At 58.6% G+C, this 20,001-nt stretch overlaps 1 protein-coding gene across 5 annotated transcripts in view; it reads left to right on the top strand.

The window, feature by feature from the left end:
* Positions 1–20,001, top strand: part of CSNK1D (casein kinase 1 delta) — a 33,136-nt gene that overhangs the window by 10,709 nt on the left and 2,426 nt on the right. For 2 of the 5 annotated variants that reach the window (XM_072939928.1, XM_072939932.1), the window contains exons 3-11: positions 8,823–8,971; positions 9,311–9,539; positions 9,878–10,048; positions 10,409–10,557; positions 12,287–12,458; positions 13,011–13,150; positions 14,322–14,425; positions 16,072–16,135; positions 17,163–19,191. In XM_072939928.1, the coding sequence (XP_072796029.1) occupies positions 8,823–8,971; positions 9,311–9,539; positions 9,878–10,048; positions 10,409–10,557; positions 12,287–12,458; positions 13,011–13,150; positions 14,322–14,425; position 16,072 (1,115 nt within the window). In that variant the 3' untranslated portion in view covers positions 16,073–16,135; positions 17,163–19,191. Of the gene's footprint in view, positions 1–8,822; positions 8,972–9,310; positions 9,540–9,877; positions 10,049–10,408; positions 10,558–12,286; positions 12,459–13,010; positions 13,151–14,321; positions 14,426–16,071; positions 16,136–17,162; positions 19,192–20,001 lie in introns of those variants that run through there. The other 3 variants (XM_072939931.1, XM_072939930.1, XM_072939929.1) reach the window with 3 other exon arrangements.

Here is a 20,001-nt window from a genome sequence, read left to right as displayed (position 1 = left end):
TGTTAAACGGTCTTGTGGCCACTTTGACCTAAATTTCTTGTGCCTGCACAGACTTTCCTGAGTGACCTAGAGGGACAGTAAGTACCCTTTCTCTTCTTGGTCTCCTGACCCCACTTCCTGCGTGGAAGCCGCCCTGCCTCTCTCTACCCAGGGTGACAGGTGAATGTAGGTTTGGCCTGTCCAGGTGCAGCCGTGTGCTTGTCATGAGTCGGGGTGGTCTTGACTCCAGAGGTTGGGAGCGGGGCGCAGAGTGTTCCCACTTCTTCAGCACTTTTGCGCAAATCACTGAAGGGTTGTGGAGACACCCACACGCTAAGTGTGCAGGTGTGTGCGCCTTTCGTGGGGGTAGAGGAGGGATTGGGGGAGGAGTCGCATTTTTAGGACAGAGTATCTGGCCTGAATAGGAGAAGGGAACACAGAAGGAAGATGGCTCAAGGCCCCCCTTGACAGGACCTCCCCCAAGTCTGCGTTTCACATCCTTTGCCTGGTGCAGGACCTTGTGTCTGGCTGTTTTTCTTCAATACAGTATGAAGTTTATAAATAACAAAACTCCAGAAGAACATGGAGGAAGACCAATGAGGCTCCCTAGTGGCTCATGAAGTCCCCTCCAGCCCCCACAGACTAACGAGAGGGGCAGCAGCTGGGTGGCAGAACCTGGCATCAGACACGCACACCCCCGCCTGCGCTTCCGCACGTCCACCCCATCCCGACACTGACCGCTGCTGCTGCGGGCAGGACGCTGGCGCCAGGCACTGCGGAGAAGCCCTCGCTGAGGTCTCAGGAAGCCTCAGGGGTGGAGGGTTTTGGTCCTTGCTGCATACGGCCACCCAGCAGCTCGGGGTGGGCAGAGTTACCCTTCAAACTGTTTTTTCCCAACGCACAGGACCCTGATGAAGGACTGGGGAGGGGCAGCAGGATTGGCAGTTGGGACCCGGGATCCCTCATCACAGACAACCCTGCCCCGGCCTCGGCTTCCTCACGGTGTCTTCACTCGGCCCCGGCCTTCCCGGCCTGTCCATGCTGCCCTCCCAGTCCAGGCCGATTCCCAGTCTTCCAGTCAGAGCAGATCAAGTCACGGGGCCACATGGTTCAGACCTATCTCCCGTGGAACACTGAAGATGGAGGGGGTTCGAGAGGACACTGGGGCAGAGAAGCCAGGTCTCATCGGCAAAAGTGAGGTGGTTCAGCAGGTTCTGGCCTCCAAAAAATTGTTCTCGGTGGCAAGACATCAAAAGGTACGCATGCTGTGCAGTCCCGGGGCCCCTGCTGCCTCCCCCGAGAGCACTCCTGCCTGAACGTGCGCCGGAGACCGAAGTCCTCAGAACGTTGGCATCGAGGGAAGAGTAAACACACAGGAAGGGTGATGCGTACACAGTTACTGCAGTTGGCATCCTGAGAAAGCAGGACCCCAGGGAGCAGCAAGCAAGTGCTGCTGGCCCAGAGCAGGTGAGCAGGAGCCCCTCCTCTCAGCCCCTTGCCCAGCGGACCCCTGCACCCTGCCCCGCCACCCTGCCCTGGCACTGGGTCCGGAGGAGGGCAGCGTGGAAACCCTGCTCAGCGCTGAGGGTCCCTCCCGGAGAGCAAGCGGCCTGTGCTCCGATCTCACGCTTAATCTCCTCACTCCGACACAGGAAGTAATTGTCACTGCATATCCTTTAGAGAGAAGCCATCTCTCAGTGCCGTTTTGAAAAGCTGTAAATTTGGGGTGAAGACTCCAGTAAATACACTGGCTGTGGGGGGACGTCCCTGACAGCCTCAGGCACCTGCGCAGAGCCCCTCCCCACCCCCTGCCAAGGGTGATGCCTGAGACCCAAGGCCCTTACCCACCTTTCCTTTGTTTCCCCACTGTGCTCCTCTAACCTTTATGAGCACAGAAGACTGCCCCACTCACTGTGGCTCCATTCTGGACCTCGTAGGGCTGCACTCTCCTCTTCCTGGAAGTAGATTGGCATTGCCTGTAAGCTGGGGCCACCATGTGGCTGGTGTGCTGTGGCGGGGGCGGCAGCTTGGTTCCTTGGCGCACTGGCCTGGACCTTCCCACATCCTCCCCAGCCTGTCTCCCCCCGTCTTCCTCCTGCCCCTTGGTGCCTCTCACTCCTGACACAGAACACCCACCAGGGCACTAGACAGGTGAGTCCAGACCCTTGGCAGACTTTGAAGGTCAGCTCCACTGCCTCGCCCTCCGAACTCTGGAAGCCTTGTGTGTGCAGCCGACTAGGGGGCTCAGAAGACACTGACTTGGAGGTCAGGCGTGGCCCCGGCGCGCTCTTCGTGGACAGGAAGCTAAACCCCAAGTGCGTGGTGACCACTGCAGGAGCCGGCCCTGCACGGCAGCTGTGGCTCCTCTGCCCCATGGCCCCACCGCAAACAGCTGATAGGACACGGAGCCCACGGTCACTGCCCCCAGACCTTGGGCAGGTGGTTGCTGGCCCCAGTGAAGTCCAGAGACCACAGTGTGCTTCTTAAAATACTCTTTACAGTGGTGTGAAACAGAACAGAGGGATAAATCGTGAGCCAGGTGTGACCAGTGTGCAGAAGAATTTTAAAAGATCATTGGATAAAAGAAAAATCGTTTCAATTTAAAAAGGAAAAAAAATTAATTAAACTTTATTGGAGTGGGAAGGGACAGACTGGGATTTCAAAATGCAGAATAGGTAAACAAGATTGTACTGTGTAGCACAGGGAAATATATACAGGATCTTGTGGCTTACAGCGAAAGAGAATGTGACAATGTATCTATGTTCATGTATAACTGAAAAATTGTGCTCTACACTGGAATTTGACACAACATTGTAGAATGACTATAACAATAAAAAGAAAAGTTAAAAGAAAAACTTTGTTGGAGGATGCTGATGAGGACTTGAACTAGTGGAGACATTCTTTTCATGCAGAGAGAGACTCAGCAAGATGTCGTCTCCCAGAGCTGCTGAGTCCAGTGAGATTCCAGTTGCAGCCTAGCAGGGCTCTTCTCCCCGGGAGATGGGGTGACCAAGACGGGAACACCACACTCACAGAAAGTGCCTGGAGCCAGTGACAACCCAGCACCCGGACTGGGGCTTCTAGAGTCACTCCCTCCCCAGAGGAGCTGAGGTCCCAGGGTGGGGCAGGAAGAGAGGGTGAATCTGGAGCAGGTCGTGGCTGAAAGGAAAGAGGTGCTGAGAAACCGAGGGGCACGAATCCAGAGGACACGGGAGCGAGCTTGAAGTGGCATCTGTTGGCCAGCCTTGGGACAGTTAGAGCCACAGAATGAGGAATGGATGTTGACACGCGGAGGGAAGGAGGACTCCTGAGTCCAGAATCTCACACGTGTGCACATGCACAGTGAAGCTCCGCAGAAGTGCAGACGGAACCGTTGGAAGGTCCCACTTTGCAGCCTCGGTTCTGGTGTTATGGGCTTAGGCGGAGGTCAAAGATGGATGCAGACACAACTTCAGGTTGAATTCCAAATTGAGAACCATTCTACAAAATTGACCTGAACTCTTCAAAATGTCTGTGATGAAAGGTGGAAAAACTGTTCTAGACGTAAGTGTGGGGACTACACGGCAGTGCTTGGTCCTAGATGGGATGCTGGGTAGGGGACCACTGTGAGGGACGTTATTGGGACACGCAGGTGAGGAGGTGTGAGTGTGGACTGTGTCAGTGTTCGGAGTGTCACGTGTGGTTGACTACGGTGCTGTGCCCCCCACTTGGGGACACGCAGATGGTGGTGTCACCATCTGTGGGAGGGGTCTTGTGAACACGGTGCTGAGGACCCTGGGAGTCCTGCCTCACCTCCCCCAAAATCCACTTCCAGCTGCAGTAGGTGATTCCAGTGTGAAGAGCAAGACAAGAACACCTTGATTTTCTAAATCGTCATTATTGAGGTGTAACAAACTTCATCTATTTTGACCGTGTCATTTGAGAAGTTTTGCGGTGTGTGTGCCTTCAGGAAACCACTGCCATAATCAAGATGGTGCGCATACCCCTAACCCTCCAGGTTTTTGGGTCCCTTTGTGGTTCCTCTGCCCCCGCCCTCTGTCCCCAAGTCACATTTCTCGGCTTCTGTCACCCCAAGTTAGTTTGCATTTCCTAGAGTTCCTGTATGAGTAGTAACACTGTGTGTATTTTTGAGATTTCACGTGTGCATTGGTGGTTACTCCTTTTCGTTGCTGAAAGGTATTCCCCTGTGTGTCTGTCTCTCTGTCTTGCACCTGTTCGTGGGCAGCTGGGTTGGCTGCAGCTTTCAGATTCTTCTTACGGGGTGTAGCTCAGCAGTAGCTGAGTACTTGCCTGCAGGTACTCTGGACAAAGCTGCTGCGAGCTCTTGTGCAGGTGTCTGTGTGGCTGCTCGTCCCCTCCTCCTGGGGGAGCGTGTGGGAATGGAGTCCATAGTGGGCTCCTGTTTTCCCTCTCAGAAGCTGCCACACCGCACTGGGTCCTACCGCGCCGTAAGCGGCAGGCGAGTCTCTGACCTGTCCGCTTCACCCAGGTTACGGAGGGTATTGGCATGAAGATGTTCATCACGCTTCCTGCTAGCTTTGTAATGTCTCTAGAACCTAGTGAGGTCACCTCTCACTCTTGTGTTGGTGATTTGTGCCTTCTGTTTTCTCTTGATCAGTCTGATGAGAGATTGATCAATAATTTTCTCAGAGAACCAGCTTTGGTGTCAGTTACTTTCTCTGTTGTATCTCTGTTCTCTGTTTCGTTGGTTTCTGCTGTGATCTTTTATTTCCCTTCTGCTGGCTTATGGTTTAATTAGCTGTCTTCTTACGGAGGAAGCTGAGATCGTTGGTCTGTCTTTTCCAGGAGAGGTGCTTCGTGGCTGTAAATTTCCCTCCTGGAGCAGCATTCATAAGTCCTGACGTGTTTTCATCTCCATGTAGTTCAGATGCTCATCCCTTTTTGACTTGATCCTTCATCCATGGGTTATTTTGAGGTGTATTTTTTAGCTTCCATATACTTGGGAATTTTCCAGAGAGCTCTTACTCACTTTTTCAGAGAATATGTGTTGCATAACTTGAACCCTTCTGACGACTTTACTGAGGCTTGTTTTATGTCCAGAGTGGGGTGTGTCTGGATAAATGCCCCGTGTGCTCTTGAGAAGGAGGTGGGTTCTGCTACTGCGAGGACCTCGTGAAGTCTGCCGCTAGGTTGTGGCTTCTCTGTCTCCTTGCAGTTCTGCTTCGTGAATGCTGAAGCTCTGTTGTCAGCTGCATAAGTGCTTAGAATTGTTGCCTTCTCTTGATGGATGGATGCCGGCTTCAGTGAGATGGCGGTGACCTCCCTGGAAGCTCTCCGCGCCGGCTGTGGCGTCAGGAGCCCACGCGGCAGCCCTCCGCCCCTCGTCTGCTGCTGGTGTGCGGACTCACCGTGCAGCTGTGACCTGCTGTGTCTGAGGCGCATCACTGCGGGCGGCACGCAAGCGGGTGCTTGCTCTTCTGTCTCGTCCACGGAGGTTTTCCTCGTTTGGGTCATTTGGACTGTTTACATGCTACCAGCGTGACTAATGGCAAGATTAGGTTTGCTGTTAGTTTTGTCTCATTTGGTCTTTGTTCGTTTTCCCTCCTTCTTTGCCTTCTTTTGGGCTAATCGCGGTTCTTTTACGTTTCTCAACCATTTTTCTGCTGAGCTCGCTCCGTGCTGTTGTTTTGTGGCTGAGGTAGGGTTTACCGTGTGCATCGCTGGCGGGTCAGTCACATCCTCCAGGGGCAGGAGGCCACCGCCCGCGGAGCGGAGCCTGAGCTGGCACGCGTCCACCCTTGCGACGCTGCCTTGTGTTATTTTTGTTTAATCTGTCGTATCTCGTACATTTATGTAGTTTTCTAAAATACGTGTGCTTAGGTTGTTATTTCCGGTGCTTTTCATTGGTCTTTGTAGCCCTGACTTCACGTGGCAGCGTCTGCCTCCTGCCTGAAGGATGTCCGTGGGTCACGGTGCAGGTGTGCTGGCAATTGAGCCCTCAGCTTCTTACATCTGAAAATGTCTTCGTTCTGCCTCTGCGGAGGTGTTTTGGGGCAGATTGCCAGGTCTTTTCTCAGGCGTTAAGAGGGGCTCCTCTGCTGTGTGCGAATGTGTCTTCTTTTTCTCTGGCTGCTTCCAGGATGATCTGTCCGTCACTAGTTCTGAGCGCTTTGACCGTCAGTTACGTTAGTGTCCTGTTCTTCACGGTCCTCGCTTCTGGGGCTTGTCGAGCTCCGCAGCTCTGCAGGGTCGTTGCTTTCTGCAGCGCTTCCTTTCAGGGGCCTGCCCTCTCCTCCCCTCTCCCAGGGCTGCAGCTACGCAGACGGCAGGTGCCTTGACTGTCCCACAGCCCCTGGGCTCTTGTTGCTTTCCCAGCAGTTCCGTCGTGCGCCGTCACCCAGCGCCGTGTCCTCTCAGATGTCGTGGTCTTCGTCTCTAGAAGGCAGGTCAGGTCTTCTCTGTCTCTCTTGTGCGTGCCTTTGTTGAACTGTTTCTGACATGGAATACGTGTTCGTAATTCCTTTTATTGCCCTTCTGTGCTGATTCTGACATCTGAGTTAGTGTCCACTGACTGTCCGCGGGGTGGGTCCTGTTTCTGCCTCTTTGCTGGCTGGTCGTCTCTAGCTGCTGGCTTCACGTCCTTGTGTGCTGGGCACCTTACCGTCCTCCCAGTCTGCCTCAGCTTAGTTACGAGATGGAGCTGAGTTACTTTCATCACTTTCGTTTTTGTTTTTCTTCTGCTCATGTGCTCGGGTAGGACAGGGGCGTGTCCTGCCTGAGGGATCCGTGTCATTCGTTGCCTCGTGCTGAGTGCCTTAGAAGCCCGTGTCTTTTCGTATGTTGTCGTTTGTTCGCGCTTCCTGGTTGTTGTGGGCGTGAGGTGGGTGGGGTCCCCCTTGCGCCACCTTGGCTGGAAGTAGAAGTATTTTTAAGAAGTAGCATCTCTTCCTGATTCTGAGGTCAGGGTCTTACGTAGGGTGCCAGAAACGTTACTCATAAAGGGAGAGGTTGGTGCGTTTATCTCTGCTAACATTTAGTACCTCTTTTCATCAAAAGACTCCAGCAGAAGAAAGTAAGAAAACAGGCCGTTAACTGAGAAAAGATACTTGCCTCACGTAAAAACAAAGATACTTAGTGTCCAGAATTTATAAAAGAACTGTTATAAATAGGAAAAAGACACCCTCATAGAAAAAATTGACAAAAGACATGCATCGGTGTTTCAGAGAAGAGGCAGCATGCTCTGCCAATGAATAATTAAAAAATGCCAGGTAGTTTGTTGAGACACCATTTTATACCCACTCAGTCGACTGATGAAAATTAAGAACTCTGGAAAGACTCTTACGCGAGTAGGAACTAACTCATTCGTTTCTGGTGGGGCTGTAAAGTGGTTATCCTGCGATGGCTGGTGCAGTCAGGTAGTTCGTATCCTGAGTTTCTCATGCGTGGGACTAGATTCGAATGAGAATTTCCCGTGTAAGGATTTTCACTAGTGGACGTGCGTAAGAATATGCTTAGCACACTGTTTCATGAAGGAAAAGCAGCCCTGAACAGTCAGATGACAGAAGGAAGAGGAAGTGTGCCCTGTCCTCCAAGCGAAGTGACAGATGGCACGCTCGCTGTTAGGAGCACAGCCGGGGTGCAGGGCTGTGTGGGCGCCGTTCGCAGGGCGCGGTGTGAGAGGAGGGGGGAGGCGCGCACGGTGTGGCCACTTGTGCGTGTCCTTGGTCTGTGTGCGGCGGTGGGCTGCGGCCTGGTGCTGCCTCGTGCCTTGTAAGCTAAGGATTTGTTGAGTTTGTCCTCCTGTGATATGTAAAACGTACTCTTTAGATACTTAATTGGAAAAGTGGAAGGAGGTTGCCTCACTGATAGTCAGGAGTTCAGGGCCACAGGAGCCACTGAGGCTCGCCCAGCAGCCAAGGCGGGGCGCTTTGCGCAGCAGAGTAGAGGGCGGAGCACCAGGGCTCAGACCAGAGCATGCAGTAGACGCTCGTGGGTCGTACTGGTGGGGAAAGTGCTGAGGAGGGAGGGGAGGGAAGTCTGCGTGCAAGACTCCCGACCCCCGAGGGAACGGGACGGGGCGAGAGAAGGGGAGCCCTGTGGGGCAGACGGCTGGCGGCAGCCCCAGCCACAGGCAAAGGCGCCTCCACACCCACAGCCAGGACCCTGTGCGGTGTCCCTCCCCCGAGCCCACAGCCCAGACTGACCCCCTGCAGAGGGGCGGTCTGCAGGGCCCTGCCCAGCACCCTGCACAGCCTGGTCAGCTGGGAGGGGCCCGAGGAGACGGGAGGACTGTGTCTCCTGGGGGACCCCGGGGCGGGGGCGGGGAGGGGTCAGTTGGGCGTTTGGGACGTGCAGATACAAACTGCTGTGTATAAGACAGATAAAGGACAAGGACCGGCTGTGTCGCACCGGGAGCTGTACTCAGTGTCTCGTAACGACCTGTCATGGAAAAGGATACATGGACGCACGTGTGACCGAATCACTGTGCCGTGCGCTAGGAACTGACCCAGCGTCGTAGATGAGCTGTGCTTCAGTTTAATGAAAGAGGAAGAAGAAACGTGAATAGGCTGTGATTAGTGACAGGGTCAGTATTGGTTCACACGCTGACACACGCACTGTGACACACGCCTGCGCTGATGTAGGATGACCGTCGAGGGGGAAGCTGGGTGTTGGGGGGGATATCTGCTGCTTCTCCGGAGCCCCTGTCCCCCCCCTCCCTGCCTGTGCAGTTGGCACCACGTTCTTTCCCTGTGTCACTTCCGACTGCTCCTGCCTGACCCTGGTCAGTGTCTGTTGTGCGGCGGTCACAGCGTATGGGCAGGTGGGCCAGGTTCCCCCCCACCCCGGGTGGAGAGGTGGGCTGACACGTGGCTCTCTTACAGTGGGCATCCCCACCATCCGGTGGTGCGGGGCGGAGGGGGACTACAACGTCATGGTGATGGAGCTGCTGGGGCCCAGCCTAGAGGACCTCTTCAACTTTTGCTCCAGGAAATTCAGCCTCAAAACTGTCCTGCTCCTTGCTGACCAAATGGTAAGAGCTCACTTCTGTCCAGAGCAGGGCGGCTTGGGCGCTCAGCCTGGTGGGGTGCCAGGGCTGCTGTCTCTGCCTCAGTGCCTCTTGTGCACCAGGAGAAAACGGAAGCTCCTTAATGGGCGTGCTCTTTCTGTGGGCCCTGAGTTCCCCGGGGACCTGGCCCCGAAAGGACAGCCGTCACATCAGGTTATGGGCCGTTCACTTCCCTGAGAGCCGGTGTGGGGCTGGAGGCGGTCAGCTCAGTCCCCTGTCTGAACCGAGGGTGTGGGAGTGCTGGGCTGCTTCCCCATGGCTGCCACTGCTCTGGGGTGACCTCTCGCCGTGCTTCCCCTCTAGATTAGTCGTATTGAGTACATTCACTCGAAGAACTTCATCCACCGGGACGTGAAGCCGGACAACTTCCTCATGGGGCTGGGTAAGAAGGGCAACCTGGTGTACATCATCGACTTTGGACTGGCCAAGAAGTACCGGGACGCCCGCACCCACCAGCACATCCCCTACCGCGAGAACAAGAACCTCACCGGGACGGCACGCTACGCCTCCATCAACACGCACCTCGGCATCGGTGAGCTCCCCCAGCGGCCTGGGCGCCTGTTCTCAGCTTGGGGAGAGCCAGCCCCGCTGAGGCCCCAGTCTGGAGCCTGTAATCACCCTCTGTGGCAAAGACTGGCTCCCGGGCCCTGAGACCTTGCCCTGTGGGCTGCGGGGCTTCCTGGCAGGCGGCTGTGACGCCGTCGCCGTCTCAGTGTGAGGCGCCTCCCGGGACATCAGGGGGACTCGTTCACAAACGAGTTGAGGTATTCTTCCCTGGGGCTTTGAGTTCCTGCCCCAGGGAGCATCTGTGGGGCCCGCGCTGCCCTGACCACTGCCCTCTCTTCCCTGACCACTGCCCTCTCTTTCCAGAGCAATCTCGGAGGGACGACCTGGAGTCGCTGGGCTATGTGCTCATGTACTTCAACCTGGGCTCGCTGCCCTGGCAGGGACTGAAGGCGGCCACCAAGCGGCAGAAGTACGAGAGGATCAGCGAGAAGAAGATGTCCACGCCCATCGAGGTGCTGTGCAAAGGCTACCCCTGTGAGTGTCCAGGGCGGGCGGGGGGCCCCCCGAGTCTCGGAGGGTCCTGCATGGTGGCGGGGGGCGTGGAGAGCAGGCAGGTGTCTGCCGTCTACCCGGCTGCATCCCTCTGCCCTAGGGCTCCCTGCCTCTCCGGGCCGCAGCTTGGAGTTTTCCTTTTGCTCTTGTGGGCCCACCCGCTGCATAAGGGCCCCGTGGTGTTGGGTTCTCTCACCCCCGTCCTTCCCGCCCCGCCCCGGGGTTTTAGGCTCCGTCCTTTGCGCCTGCCTGTGGTGTTGGGGGGAAGGGGTCTTGCTGGCGATGCCATGCCGGCTCGTAGCCGGCACCGCCAGCTACCTCCAGGTGTCCCGGTGCCCGCAGCCGAGTTTGCCACGTACCTGAACTTCTGCCGCTCCCTGCGCTTCGACGACAAGCCCGACTACTCCTACCTGCGCCAGCTCTTCCGCAACCTCTTCCACCGGCAGGGCTTCTCCTACGACTACGTGTTCGACTGGAACATGCTCAAGTTCGTAAGTGTGTGGCGGGCCCAGCGACTTCTCTGTGGATGGGGCTCCCCGGCCCGTCCGGGGCGCTCCAAGTGGGGCTGAGGCTTGGGGACTGGGGCTCCCAGGGCACGGGCTGAGTCTGCAGTGCAGGTCTGCCCAGAGCCAGGGCTCTTGCCTGGACGCTGAGGTCACTTGATCCACATCACTGCGAGGCGTTGGGGCTGTTCTGGCCTGCGCGTTCCTTGCGCGAGGGGGGGTGTGTACCGTGAGGTAGGGTATAGACCCCCCACACCACCTGGCCGTGCTGGGGCCTGGCCTCCGAGGGGGGAGGCCTGTGTGTTATGCGTGCGTTTGGCCCTGGGATGAGCTTCATGTGATTTCCTTGGTTCCTCAGGTGTGAGCTTGTGAGCACAGATACGCGTGCTTGGGGCTGAGGGTGTGGAGAGGGCAGAGCTTGGACCTTAATCTGTTTCCCCTCTAGAATGGGCCATCTGTCCCTGGGTCCATTGTATGAATTTAATTAATCTTTGGGCACCACTGCCGGAATTCCAGGGTTTGGGGGAATTTACTTTTCCTCTTTGATTAAAAATTTGTTCTACTTAGTTATGAGCTTAAGACCGAAACTGGCACCTTTCCAGGGTGACACGTGTGATGGAGGAACAGAACCTCCTCTTCAGAGGATGCAGAGCAGGAGACCGTACCCGTGGCCTCGCCCGTGCAGGGGTGCTTGTACAGGGACCCGGTGGCAGGGGTGGCTGCTGCCTCTGGAGCAAGTGCCACCTGCCCTGGACCTGGCCTGTGCTCTCTGGTAGGGTGGCTGACAAAGGGCAGCCCTGGAGAGGGGTGTCACAGGTTGCCTGGAGTCTGAACATCAGAGTGGGCCTCCTGCCGGAGCCACTTGAATAAGTTCTCTGTTCTGATATCGTCATCCCTCTTAGGGGCTCGGCAGACCTCTCGTGTGAAGGGCCAGACAGTAGATAATTTCAGCTTTCCCATCTGCACGGCATTGCGACCACCCGACTGGTAACCAGAGCACCGCGGGGCGGTCGGGGATGAGTTGGGGGTGGCCATGCCGAGAAAACTTTATTTACAGAAACAGACAGGCTGCCTTTGGCCCACAAGGGCTCAGTTTACACCCTTGCCTTAAAGTGCTGGTAACTAGGACGTAACCTTTAAGAGCACAGTTAATCTTCGCCATTTAAAATCAGGTGCCTCTGAGCTTGTGGTTTGATGTAGAACAAGCTGTTGCAGGAGCAAACCTGGCTGAGGCGGTGCTCGCCACACGGCCCTCCTGGGACAGGCCCAGCTGCCAGCCCCTCGACTCGTGTGTGCGCCAGTGTGACTCTCATTCAGGCCAGGGCTCTGCATTCCGCTGGACCCCTCAGCCCACCAAGTGCTGCCGCCCCCGCCTGCCTCGCAGGCTTCCTGACTTGTGCTGTTCGGCCACCTCTGACCTAGATGGGTGCCCATTCCTGCGGTGCTCAGGAAGAGGGCCCACAGGTTCTGTTGGTGTCCGGGTTTCTGCTGTGTTGGGATGAGGGCCGAGACACCTGTTCTGCTCCTCACAGGGGTGCGGGACCGGCCTGGTGCTGTCCAGCGGAGGAGCGTTGGACTTGTGTGTGGCTCTAGGTGGCTTCATGTCAGTCTTGTCCCCAACGCCCTGGTGTTTTCTTGGCTCAGTTCGCAGCCAGAGGCCTGGGGTGGTTTTTCAGCAAACCCAGTTCAGTTTAGGTCTTGCCTCTTTCCTTCTCAGGGAGCCAGCCGGGCAGCTGACGATGCCGAGCGGGAACGCCGGGACCGAGAGGAGCGCTTGAGACACTCCCGAAATCCAGCCACCCGCGGCCTCCCCTCCACGGCCTCTGGCCGGCTGAGGGGGACACAGGAAGTGGCTCCTCCCACACCCCTCACCCCTACCTCACACACTGGTGAGTGGTCTTGGGGCCGCCAGATGTGCCGCAGCCTCCTGCTCTGAGGCAACAACTGCTGTTCTGTGTGTTGGTTGCTCTGGCCCCTCCAGTGTGACCTTGCGGGGAGCCGGCTCTGGGAGTGGGGACTGGGGACCGGGCGGGCCTCGTGGGCCAAGCTGTGTGCGTTCCTGTTCTGGCTGATAGTTGTTCCTGAGGTTAGAGGGGCCCGGGAACAGCCTGGGACGGCGCCTTGGGGAGCATCTGTTTCCTTGTTGGTCTCCTGAAGGGCTGAGTTCCTTACAAGCCCTGTCGCTGTTCACATTCTCCTGGTGACGAAAGGAGAGCCCCCGACGAACCCCTCCAGCCTCACGGGCCTGTCGTGACCCTCCTCGGGCCCGAGGCTGGCGTCGCTCGTCCCCACCCAGTACTGGGCTGCAGCAGCCTGTCCTGTGCCCTGTGCCGAGGCTGCAGGCGTCCTTGCTAGACCACGGTTCCCAGTGGAAAGCCCATGTTGGAGTGTGGAGGGGCCTTCCAAGGCCTCACTTCTGCCTCTGTCTCCCTCTCCGCCAGCAAACACCTCTCCTCGGCCCGTGTCCGGCATGGAAAGAGAGCGGAAAGTGAGTATGCGGCTGCACCGCGGCGCCCCGGTCAACATCTCCTCGTCCGACCTCACAGGCCGGCAAGATACCTCCCGCATGTCCACCTCACAGGTGCGCGCCCCGCAGGCCCCGTGCCGCGGGCCTCTGACTTCTCCGCGTTGTCTGGTCTCCTGGCCCCAGGCCGGGGGGTGAGGGATTCAGAGGCTTTCCTGCTTGCCTTCCTCCCCTTCCTCCCCTTCCTCCCCTTCCTCCCCTTCCTCCCCATCTCTGAGCATTTGAACCGACGGGGGGCGAGGGGCCCCTCCGTGCTGTTCGGCCCTATTTGAGTATCTCAGTGACTGGCTCTGCGGGGTCAGGGCTCACCCCCCAGCTGTGCTGGGACATGTAATGGGGACTTCTCTCTTCTGCTGCCCTCCGTGGGGCGCTGGCCGCAGGCCGGTCTGGGAGGCTTGGCCGTCTTCCCTGCTGGCTGGGGAGCGCCCACCTGCTCGTGCCGTCAGTCACCGGCACACCCGCCTGGAGACTCTGTCCTGGTCCTTGCCAGCTGGGCCCGCCCCCAGCACAGCGCCCATCGGGGGTGGGGGCGGCGTGCTGCTGGCAGTCACTGCGTGCTGTGGTTGGCAGGGGCCTTTTAGAGCCTGGCACCTGGCTGCGTGTCGCGGGGCAGGGGCTCCCGTCTCCTCTGACGGCGAGCGCGCTCCGAGGCCCGCGAGGTGCATGCAGCCCGGGCCTCAGAACCACCTCCGCTCGCCGCGTCTTCTCTCTGCCGCTGTTACTGGGCTGCACTCGCCACACACCTTTCTCGACAGAGCAGTTCTTTCTCTCTGTACTGATAATTCTCCTCCAGCAGCTTTTGGGGTCCCTCCCTGTGGGCGGTGGGGGCGGCTGACCCTGTGGTATCTGCTGGGCAGGGCAGGGTCTCAGGAAGGCCCTGGGCTGTGTGCTGGGCGAGCCCTCCTCGGCTTCACTGTGACACTCGGGTTCATGTGGTACCCGGCCCTCCAGCGCTTGTGGGGCACTGGGCGTAGCTTGTGGATGAATTTGGTGGGTTGAGCGTGCAGGTTAGGAGGGCAGGGGCTGCGAGCACTACCAGGACCGTGGTCCTTTGGCGTCCAGTCTAGCTGGGCTTCAGGCAGAGGAACAAGACGTGCCCGCGCAGGGGGGTGCTCCCAGCCACTTTCCCTTGATCAGGAGCAGTAAGAGTTTTACCACTTTTTTTTTTAATGTGTTTTTTATTTAGGGGGGTGGTAACTGGGTTTTTATTTTTTTATCTGTAATGGAGGTACTGAGGATTGAACCCAGGACCTTGTGCATGCTGGGTACCACTGAGCTACGTACTCTACCACTGAGCTACACCTTCCCCTCTTGGACACTTCTGATTTCCTGGTAATTCTGCTGGAAATGGGTGATTTTTACAGGGTAGCTGTCTCTCGCAGAGACTGAAGATACAGGTAGTCTGATCACCTGCGATCTGGCCAGGCAATGCGGTTAGGCCTCTCGTGGCCCCTGGCCCCACCCTCCCTCCCTCACCACGGGGCACAGAGAAGGCTGCACATTTCTTCTCACGAGCCCTGGGTCCCCGAGCCCTGTGTGCTGCTGGCTCTGTGGCCCCAGAATGCCTGGGCCAGCAGAGACTGAGGAAGGTGCAGGCCCTTTTTTAAACACGGGAGAATGTCTTTTGCTTTGAGGACCGTTGAGGGAAAGGAAAGAGTCAGAGGGTGCCGAGGGTGCTGGGTTGTCGAGGCTCTGGGTGCAGCCTCAGCCCCCGCCCCAGGCGTCGACCAAACACAGCCCCGAGGTCCCACCTCACAGGCACGTCTGCTCGCTCGTGTGCGCGCTCCCTCCTTCTCCCCTTTCACGCGGGCCTGAGTGGTAGGGATGGGTCTCCGAAGAGATTTGAGTTGGTGGTGTGGCCCTGCAGAAGCACCTTTGCTTTTTCCCCTGGTCACCCCCAGCGGTTTCTCAGGGTCTTCATGCTGAGGACACAGCCCCTGAGGGTGTGTCCCCGGTGCCTTCCTGATTCTCTGCTTTGGATTCTTCTGGTCACCCTCGAGTGCTCTCCTGAAAGATTGTGAAAGGCTCCCCGTCCACCAAGGCTCCAGCTTTTACGATTCTCTGGCCTCTCACCACCGCCCCCTAAGAAAGTAGGGGGACAGGGGGAGCACGGACGCACCAGTCGAGCCGCAGCCCTGCGCGTGCACATCCCGTCACACGGCCGCCCGGTGGGGGCGCTTCCCACCCACTTTCTGTGCGGCCCCTGCGCCCCGAGGAGGAGGTGGTGTGTCCTGTGCGGGGCTCCCAGTCCGAGGCCACAGCTCACCCTCAGGAGGACTGTGCATAGCCTCTTGCCAACCCCCAACCCGTGCCCTGTCTCCTGGCTGCTCCTCCTCGCCTCCGCATGCTTCTCACGGGACCACAGTCCATGTTCCCAGCTCCTGGCTGGGAGTCTGACCTCTCCAGCCAGAAAACCGGGGAGACTAAAGGGCTTCTGGTGGGTGAGCCTGTTCGTGACGTTTTTCTCCGTGAGAAAGTGCTCGTTGGCCCAGCACTGTCGGGGGACGTAGTGCTGGTCCCTGGCGTTCCTTCAGACTGACTGACTCTAACTCGTGACCCCCAGTGCAGTCTGTGCCCCGTCCTCTCCTTGCGTCTGTGAGGAACTGTGTCCAGTCTGTGTGTCGTGGGAGGTGCCGTCCTATTCACCTGCCCAGCACAGGCTTCTGGGAGCTGCCGCTGGAGGGGCTGCCGCGGGGCATCTGGTTCTCTTGCTGCCCAAGGGGTCGGCGGGGTCTGTCCTGGCCCCTCGTCGCGTCACTGACAGACCCACCCTCGAGGAGTGGCCATGTGTTCGGGGGCCGTTCTCGAGGGGCGAGCCTGAGCTCCTGCGTGGTCCTGGGGTCCCCCTAGCAGCCCGGCCTGTGTTTGCAGACTTGGTTGAGGTGAGGCAAGGAAGCACCTTCAGAAGCAGGAGGGTCTCACGTTCTGGTCCAGCCTGGGGAACCCTTACCAACAGCTGTCTTTTCCCCCCACCTCAGAATAGCATTCCTTTCGAGCACCACGGCAAGTAGCTGCACGTCTCCCGTCGGAAGGCAGCGCTGGGTGAGTGTGCGCCTGGCGGGGCTCAGTAGGTGGCAGGCACCGGGCGGGGTGGGAGCCGACGGCCCCTCGCCCTCCGGGGGCTTGTGGGGTTGGGCTTGCATGCCAGGCGCTGTAGGTCGAGCAAGGGCCTCTGCCCAGGTCTTCTCACGCGGATTCTAGTCTGGGGTGACCCCGGAATCCTGCTCGCTGTCCGCTGGTCTTTGCGCCCCACAGTGGTCTGGAGTTGGGAGCCCAGGCTCGGCCCAGTGGCCCCAGAACGCTCGTGGCTATGCGGGCGTGTCGTGCCGGGCTCCACCATGTGGGCCGCGCTCAGTGGGGCTCCGCTGCGTGGGGCCCTCTGGGTGGTCTCTGCTGTCCTGGCTTTGTCATCTCTCTTCCTTCAGCATTGATCTCTGTCTTCCTTGTTTGCTTTTCTTATTGAACTCGGTCTCTGCCCAGCATCTCGTCCACGTTCTCTTCTGTATTAACCCATCAGCCACAGCCGCCTGCTCCCTGCCGTCGCTGCGTGGCTGGCTGTCCGAGCTGGGCCCCCCACCTGGCGGCTCCTCCCAGCCGGGGGCTTGCAGCTTCTGTCGGTCGTGACGTGACTGCGCTCTTGCAGCTTCTTGATGGGAGCTCGTGTTCACGTCTTGTCCCAGGCGGAGTACCAGTGCCCACCACGTGAGGCCCGGTCTCTGATATCAGAACACCAGGTTACTTGGCAGGAAGGGGGCTGGGAGCAAGCATCTTTTCCCCCGCTTGGACTCTGGTCTGACCGATCGTGAACTGGCGGCCCCGTGGCCTCCAGCCTCCTTGCCTGCATGGCTCTTCTTCCTTCCCTGTCTTCTCTTGCCTTTCCTGCTGCACGTGTCCTGGCCTCAGAGGGACCTTCCGGAGTGGCTAGGGGCGCGCGTGTAGTGAGTGGGGCTAGGTGACATCTGTGTCCCCTCCCTCCCAGGGCGCTGTCCTTGGTGTTTTGTGTCCAAGCCTGCCTGGCTCCGTTCCCCTGGCCTCACGCTGACCTTCTTCTGTGCTTTGGCTCCGACAGATTCCCGGTCGGGTGGCTTCCAGTGGTCTTCAGTCTGTCGTGCACCGATGAGAACTCTCCTTTTGCGGTGAGGGCAGACGATGCATGGCTGATCTCCTCTGTTACTAGTGACACGCCCCCCCGGTCTAGAACCGGAACGTTACCACCAGGAGCTCCAGGCCACCCACCCGGCAACTCCCATGGGGAACCAAACACACACCCAACCGGACAGAATCCAAGCGCTGCCATCGCCGGGGGCTGTACCAGGCCCCCGGGAACACGGTGATAGCGGGGCTGGGACGAGAAGCCGAGTGAGGCGGCTGCGGAGAGTCAGACTCCCGCCCAGGAGTCTTTCAGTCCCTCCGGTGCAGCCGGGCCCTGCCGAGTCTACTGTACCCACCGACCTTCTACTTGGTTAAGACAGTTTTGTATCATTTTGCTAAAAATTATTGGCTTAAATCTGTGTAAAGAAATCTGTCTTTTTATTGTTTCTTTCATGTCTGTTTTTGCGGTCTTAAAAAAGATGCTGACTTTAAAGAATTGTGAAGCCGACGCTGGCGTGGAGTTCGCGTAGAGAGTGAGGCAGGGAGCAGAGCACGTGGGCTCCGGGGTCCGCGTCTCGTGGTGTTGTGTTGTGTGGTCCGCCGCGGAGAGGGGTTTTCTCGTCAGAAACTGTCACGTGTGCACACGTGTGTAAGTGACGTGTATGTCTGTGCGTGTCGTGTGCTGTTTCGTGACCTCACTCACTTGGTCTTGGCCATCACTCCCCCTTCCCCACCGGGAACTGAGACGCCTGCTCGCCGCGGAAGCGCCGAGATCCTCGTGGTCGGTCATGAGAGCGGCCAGACAGCGCGGCTGCCCCGAGTGCAGCGGGTGCTTCCAGACAGCGCTGCCCGCGGGCTGATCTTCCCGGACGCAGCTAGGAGCCCTGAAGACTGCGCTGTGTCGCCAACCCTCGGGAGCGGATGCGGACTGAGAGACGCTGGCCCCTCCTCGGGCTGTGTGTGGTGGTTTTGGCCACGGCTGCCTCAATGCCTTTGAACCTGGAAAGTCTTCTGAACAGACAGTGTTGCCGGTGCAGGCTGGCCCTTCATCTGTGCTAACATCTGTGTGCTCAAAACCAGGGGCCGGGGCGTCTGCTGGATGCTGGCGTTGCCCAGAGTGGCTGGCTGGCCCAAGGGAATCCTCTCTGAAGTGCCAAGAAGCAGGTGACCCTGACGACCTGATTGTCCGGGAGGGTGAGGGGGTCACACACTTCTGTGACCTGCGCTGGGACGAGGTGAACCCCATGGAGGTCAAGAAGGGGGCAGGGCTGAGTCTTCCCAGAGGGACCCTCTGAGCAGCTCTCCTGAGGCGCCCCTGGTCTTGCAGAGGTGGTGGCAGCCGGTAGCCAGGAGATGAGGTGCAGCCTGTGTGTCCTGAGGCCCCTTCCTGCTGCTTCCTGTCACCCTGCTGCAGCGTGTGCTACTTGGCACCGGGGCACTCGTGGGAAGCTAGGGACCTGCAAGGTGCCCCGTCTGCGTTTTCCCTTCCTGCCCCCGAAGTCACAGCCCCGGGATGCTGGCGGGCCCTGACTGCTGTGTTGACATGTAGAATGCAGCTGTTTGCTTCTCTCCGAGTCCTGGGCTGGCTGTGCTGCAAGTGACCAGGCGTAGCGGTTGGCCAGGTGGGGCTGTGTTTCTGGGCATGTAGGCGGAACTTGGGTGAGTCAGAGCAAGCTGGGGGCTTTCACACTGCGGCCCAGTGCCTTCTGCAGAGGGGACCTTCCCTCCCGGGGAGGTGTCAGCATGCAGGTTGCTGCCTGAAAGTGCCAGGTGGCGTTTGAGGTGTGGGCTCCGACCCTGAGCCCTCAGCAGTGCGGTTGTGGACAGCTGGTGCCCCCAAGCCCCATGTTTGACTCCCCACCTGACCTGCAGGAAGCAGAGTGAGAACGTCTGTGTCAGCCTGTGTGTCCGTGGCCAGTCTTGGGCCTGCGCGTTTGTGCGCCCACTGTACTTGTGTACCTAACCACCGTGTAAATAATAAATTCATGACGGTTTCTGCCTTTCTTCTCCGCCCCTGCCACGTGGTCTTTATTTCGTCAGCTTGAGTTTTGATGGGTGTAGATTAACTGTGAAAACTAATTTTCTGAGTTGGCGTTCGTGTCTGCCCTCTTGAAGCCCCTTGGTGAGGTTGGTCAGCTGTTTGGGAGCAGGTGGGTGAGACGGGGACGCGGCAGAGCTGATGCCACGCAGCCCGTGCACAGTCCCCACCTTCACAAAGGGCCGGCCCCAGGTCCCCAAGGTTTTCCAGGGAGTGAACAGCGCAGCGGCCGGCACATGGTTCCCATGGGGTGGCTCCCGAGTGAGCCCCTGCTGGGACCCAGGGACTCGGGCCTGGCAGGCACCGTCCCTTCCCCACAGGCAGCGTCCGTCCACCTGTTGAGCTCATGGCCTCTGCTTGCCTCTCCCCCTGCAGTTGTTGAAGCCCGAGACGCCCCCTCCCTGAGAGCCCCAGACGCCCCGAAGGCGGTGTGGGCCCACGTACTCCTGAGGCGTGGCCCTGGGCTGTGGGTGTGTCCTTCCCTCTTGCCCGGGGACCTCAGTCACAGATGTGCTTCTGTGTGCTGACCAAGCACTTTCTGCTCCACACCCACTCATCCCTGGAGCTGAACACACTGGCCTTGCATGTGCCAGTGGGTGTGCTCTGCCCTGGAGACCAGGGGGCAGGCGTACCCCCACCCCCGTGCCGACTTGCTCTTGGTCCCTCCCAGGCCAGTGTAGCCATGCCAGGTGGTCCCTGAGGTTTGGCCTCATCACCCCAGCCTGCTGACACCTGGACCCAGCTGAAACAACCTGTCCTGCTCCCTGGCCCCCTCGTC

Source organism: Vicugna pacos, chromosome 16 (assembly GCF_048564905.1).
Source record: "Vicugna pacos chromosome 16, VicPac4, whole genome shotgun sequence".
NCBI classification, from domain to species: domain Eukaryota; kingdom Metazoa; phylum Chordata; class Mammalia; order Artiodactyla; family Camelidae; genus Vicugna; species Vicugna pacos.
The sequence above is the reverse complement of the archived record's forward strand: the minus strand, read 5'-3'. Positions and strand labels throughout refer to the sequence as shown.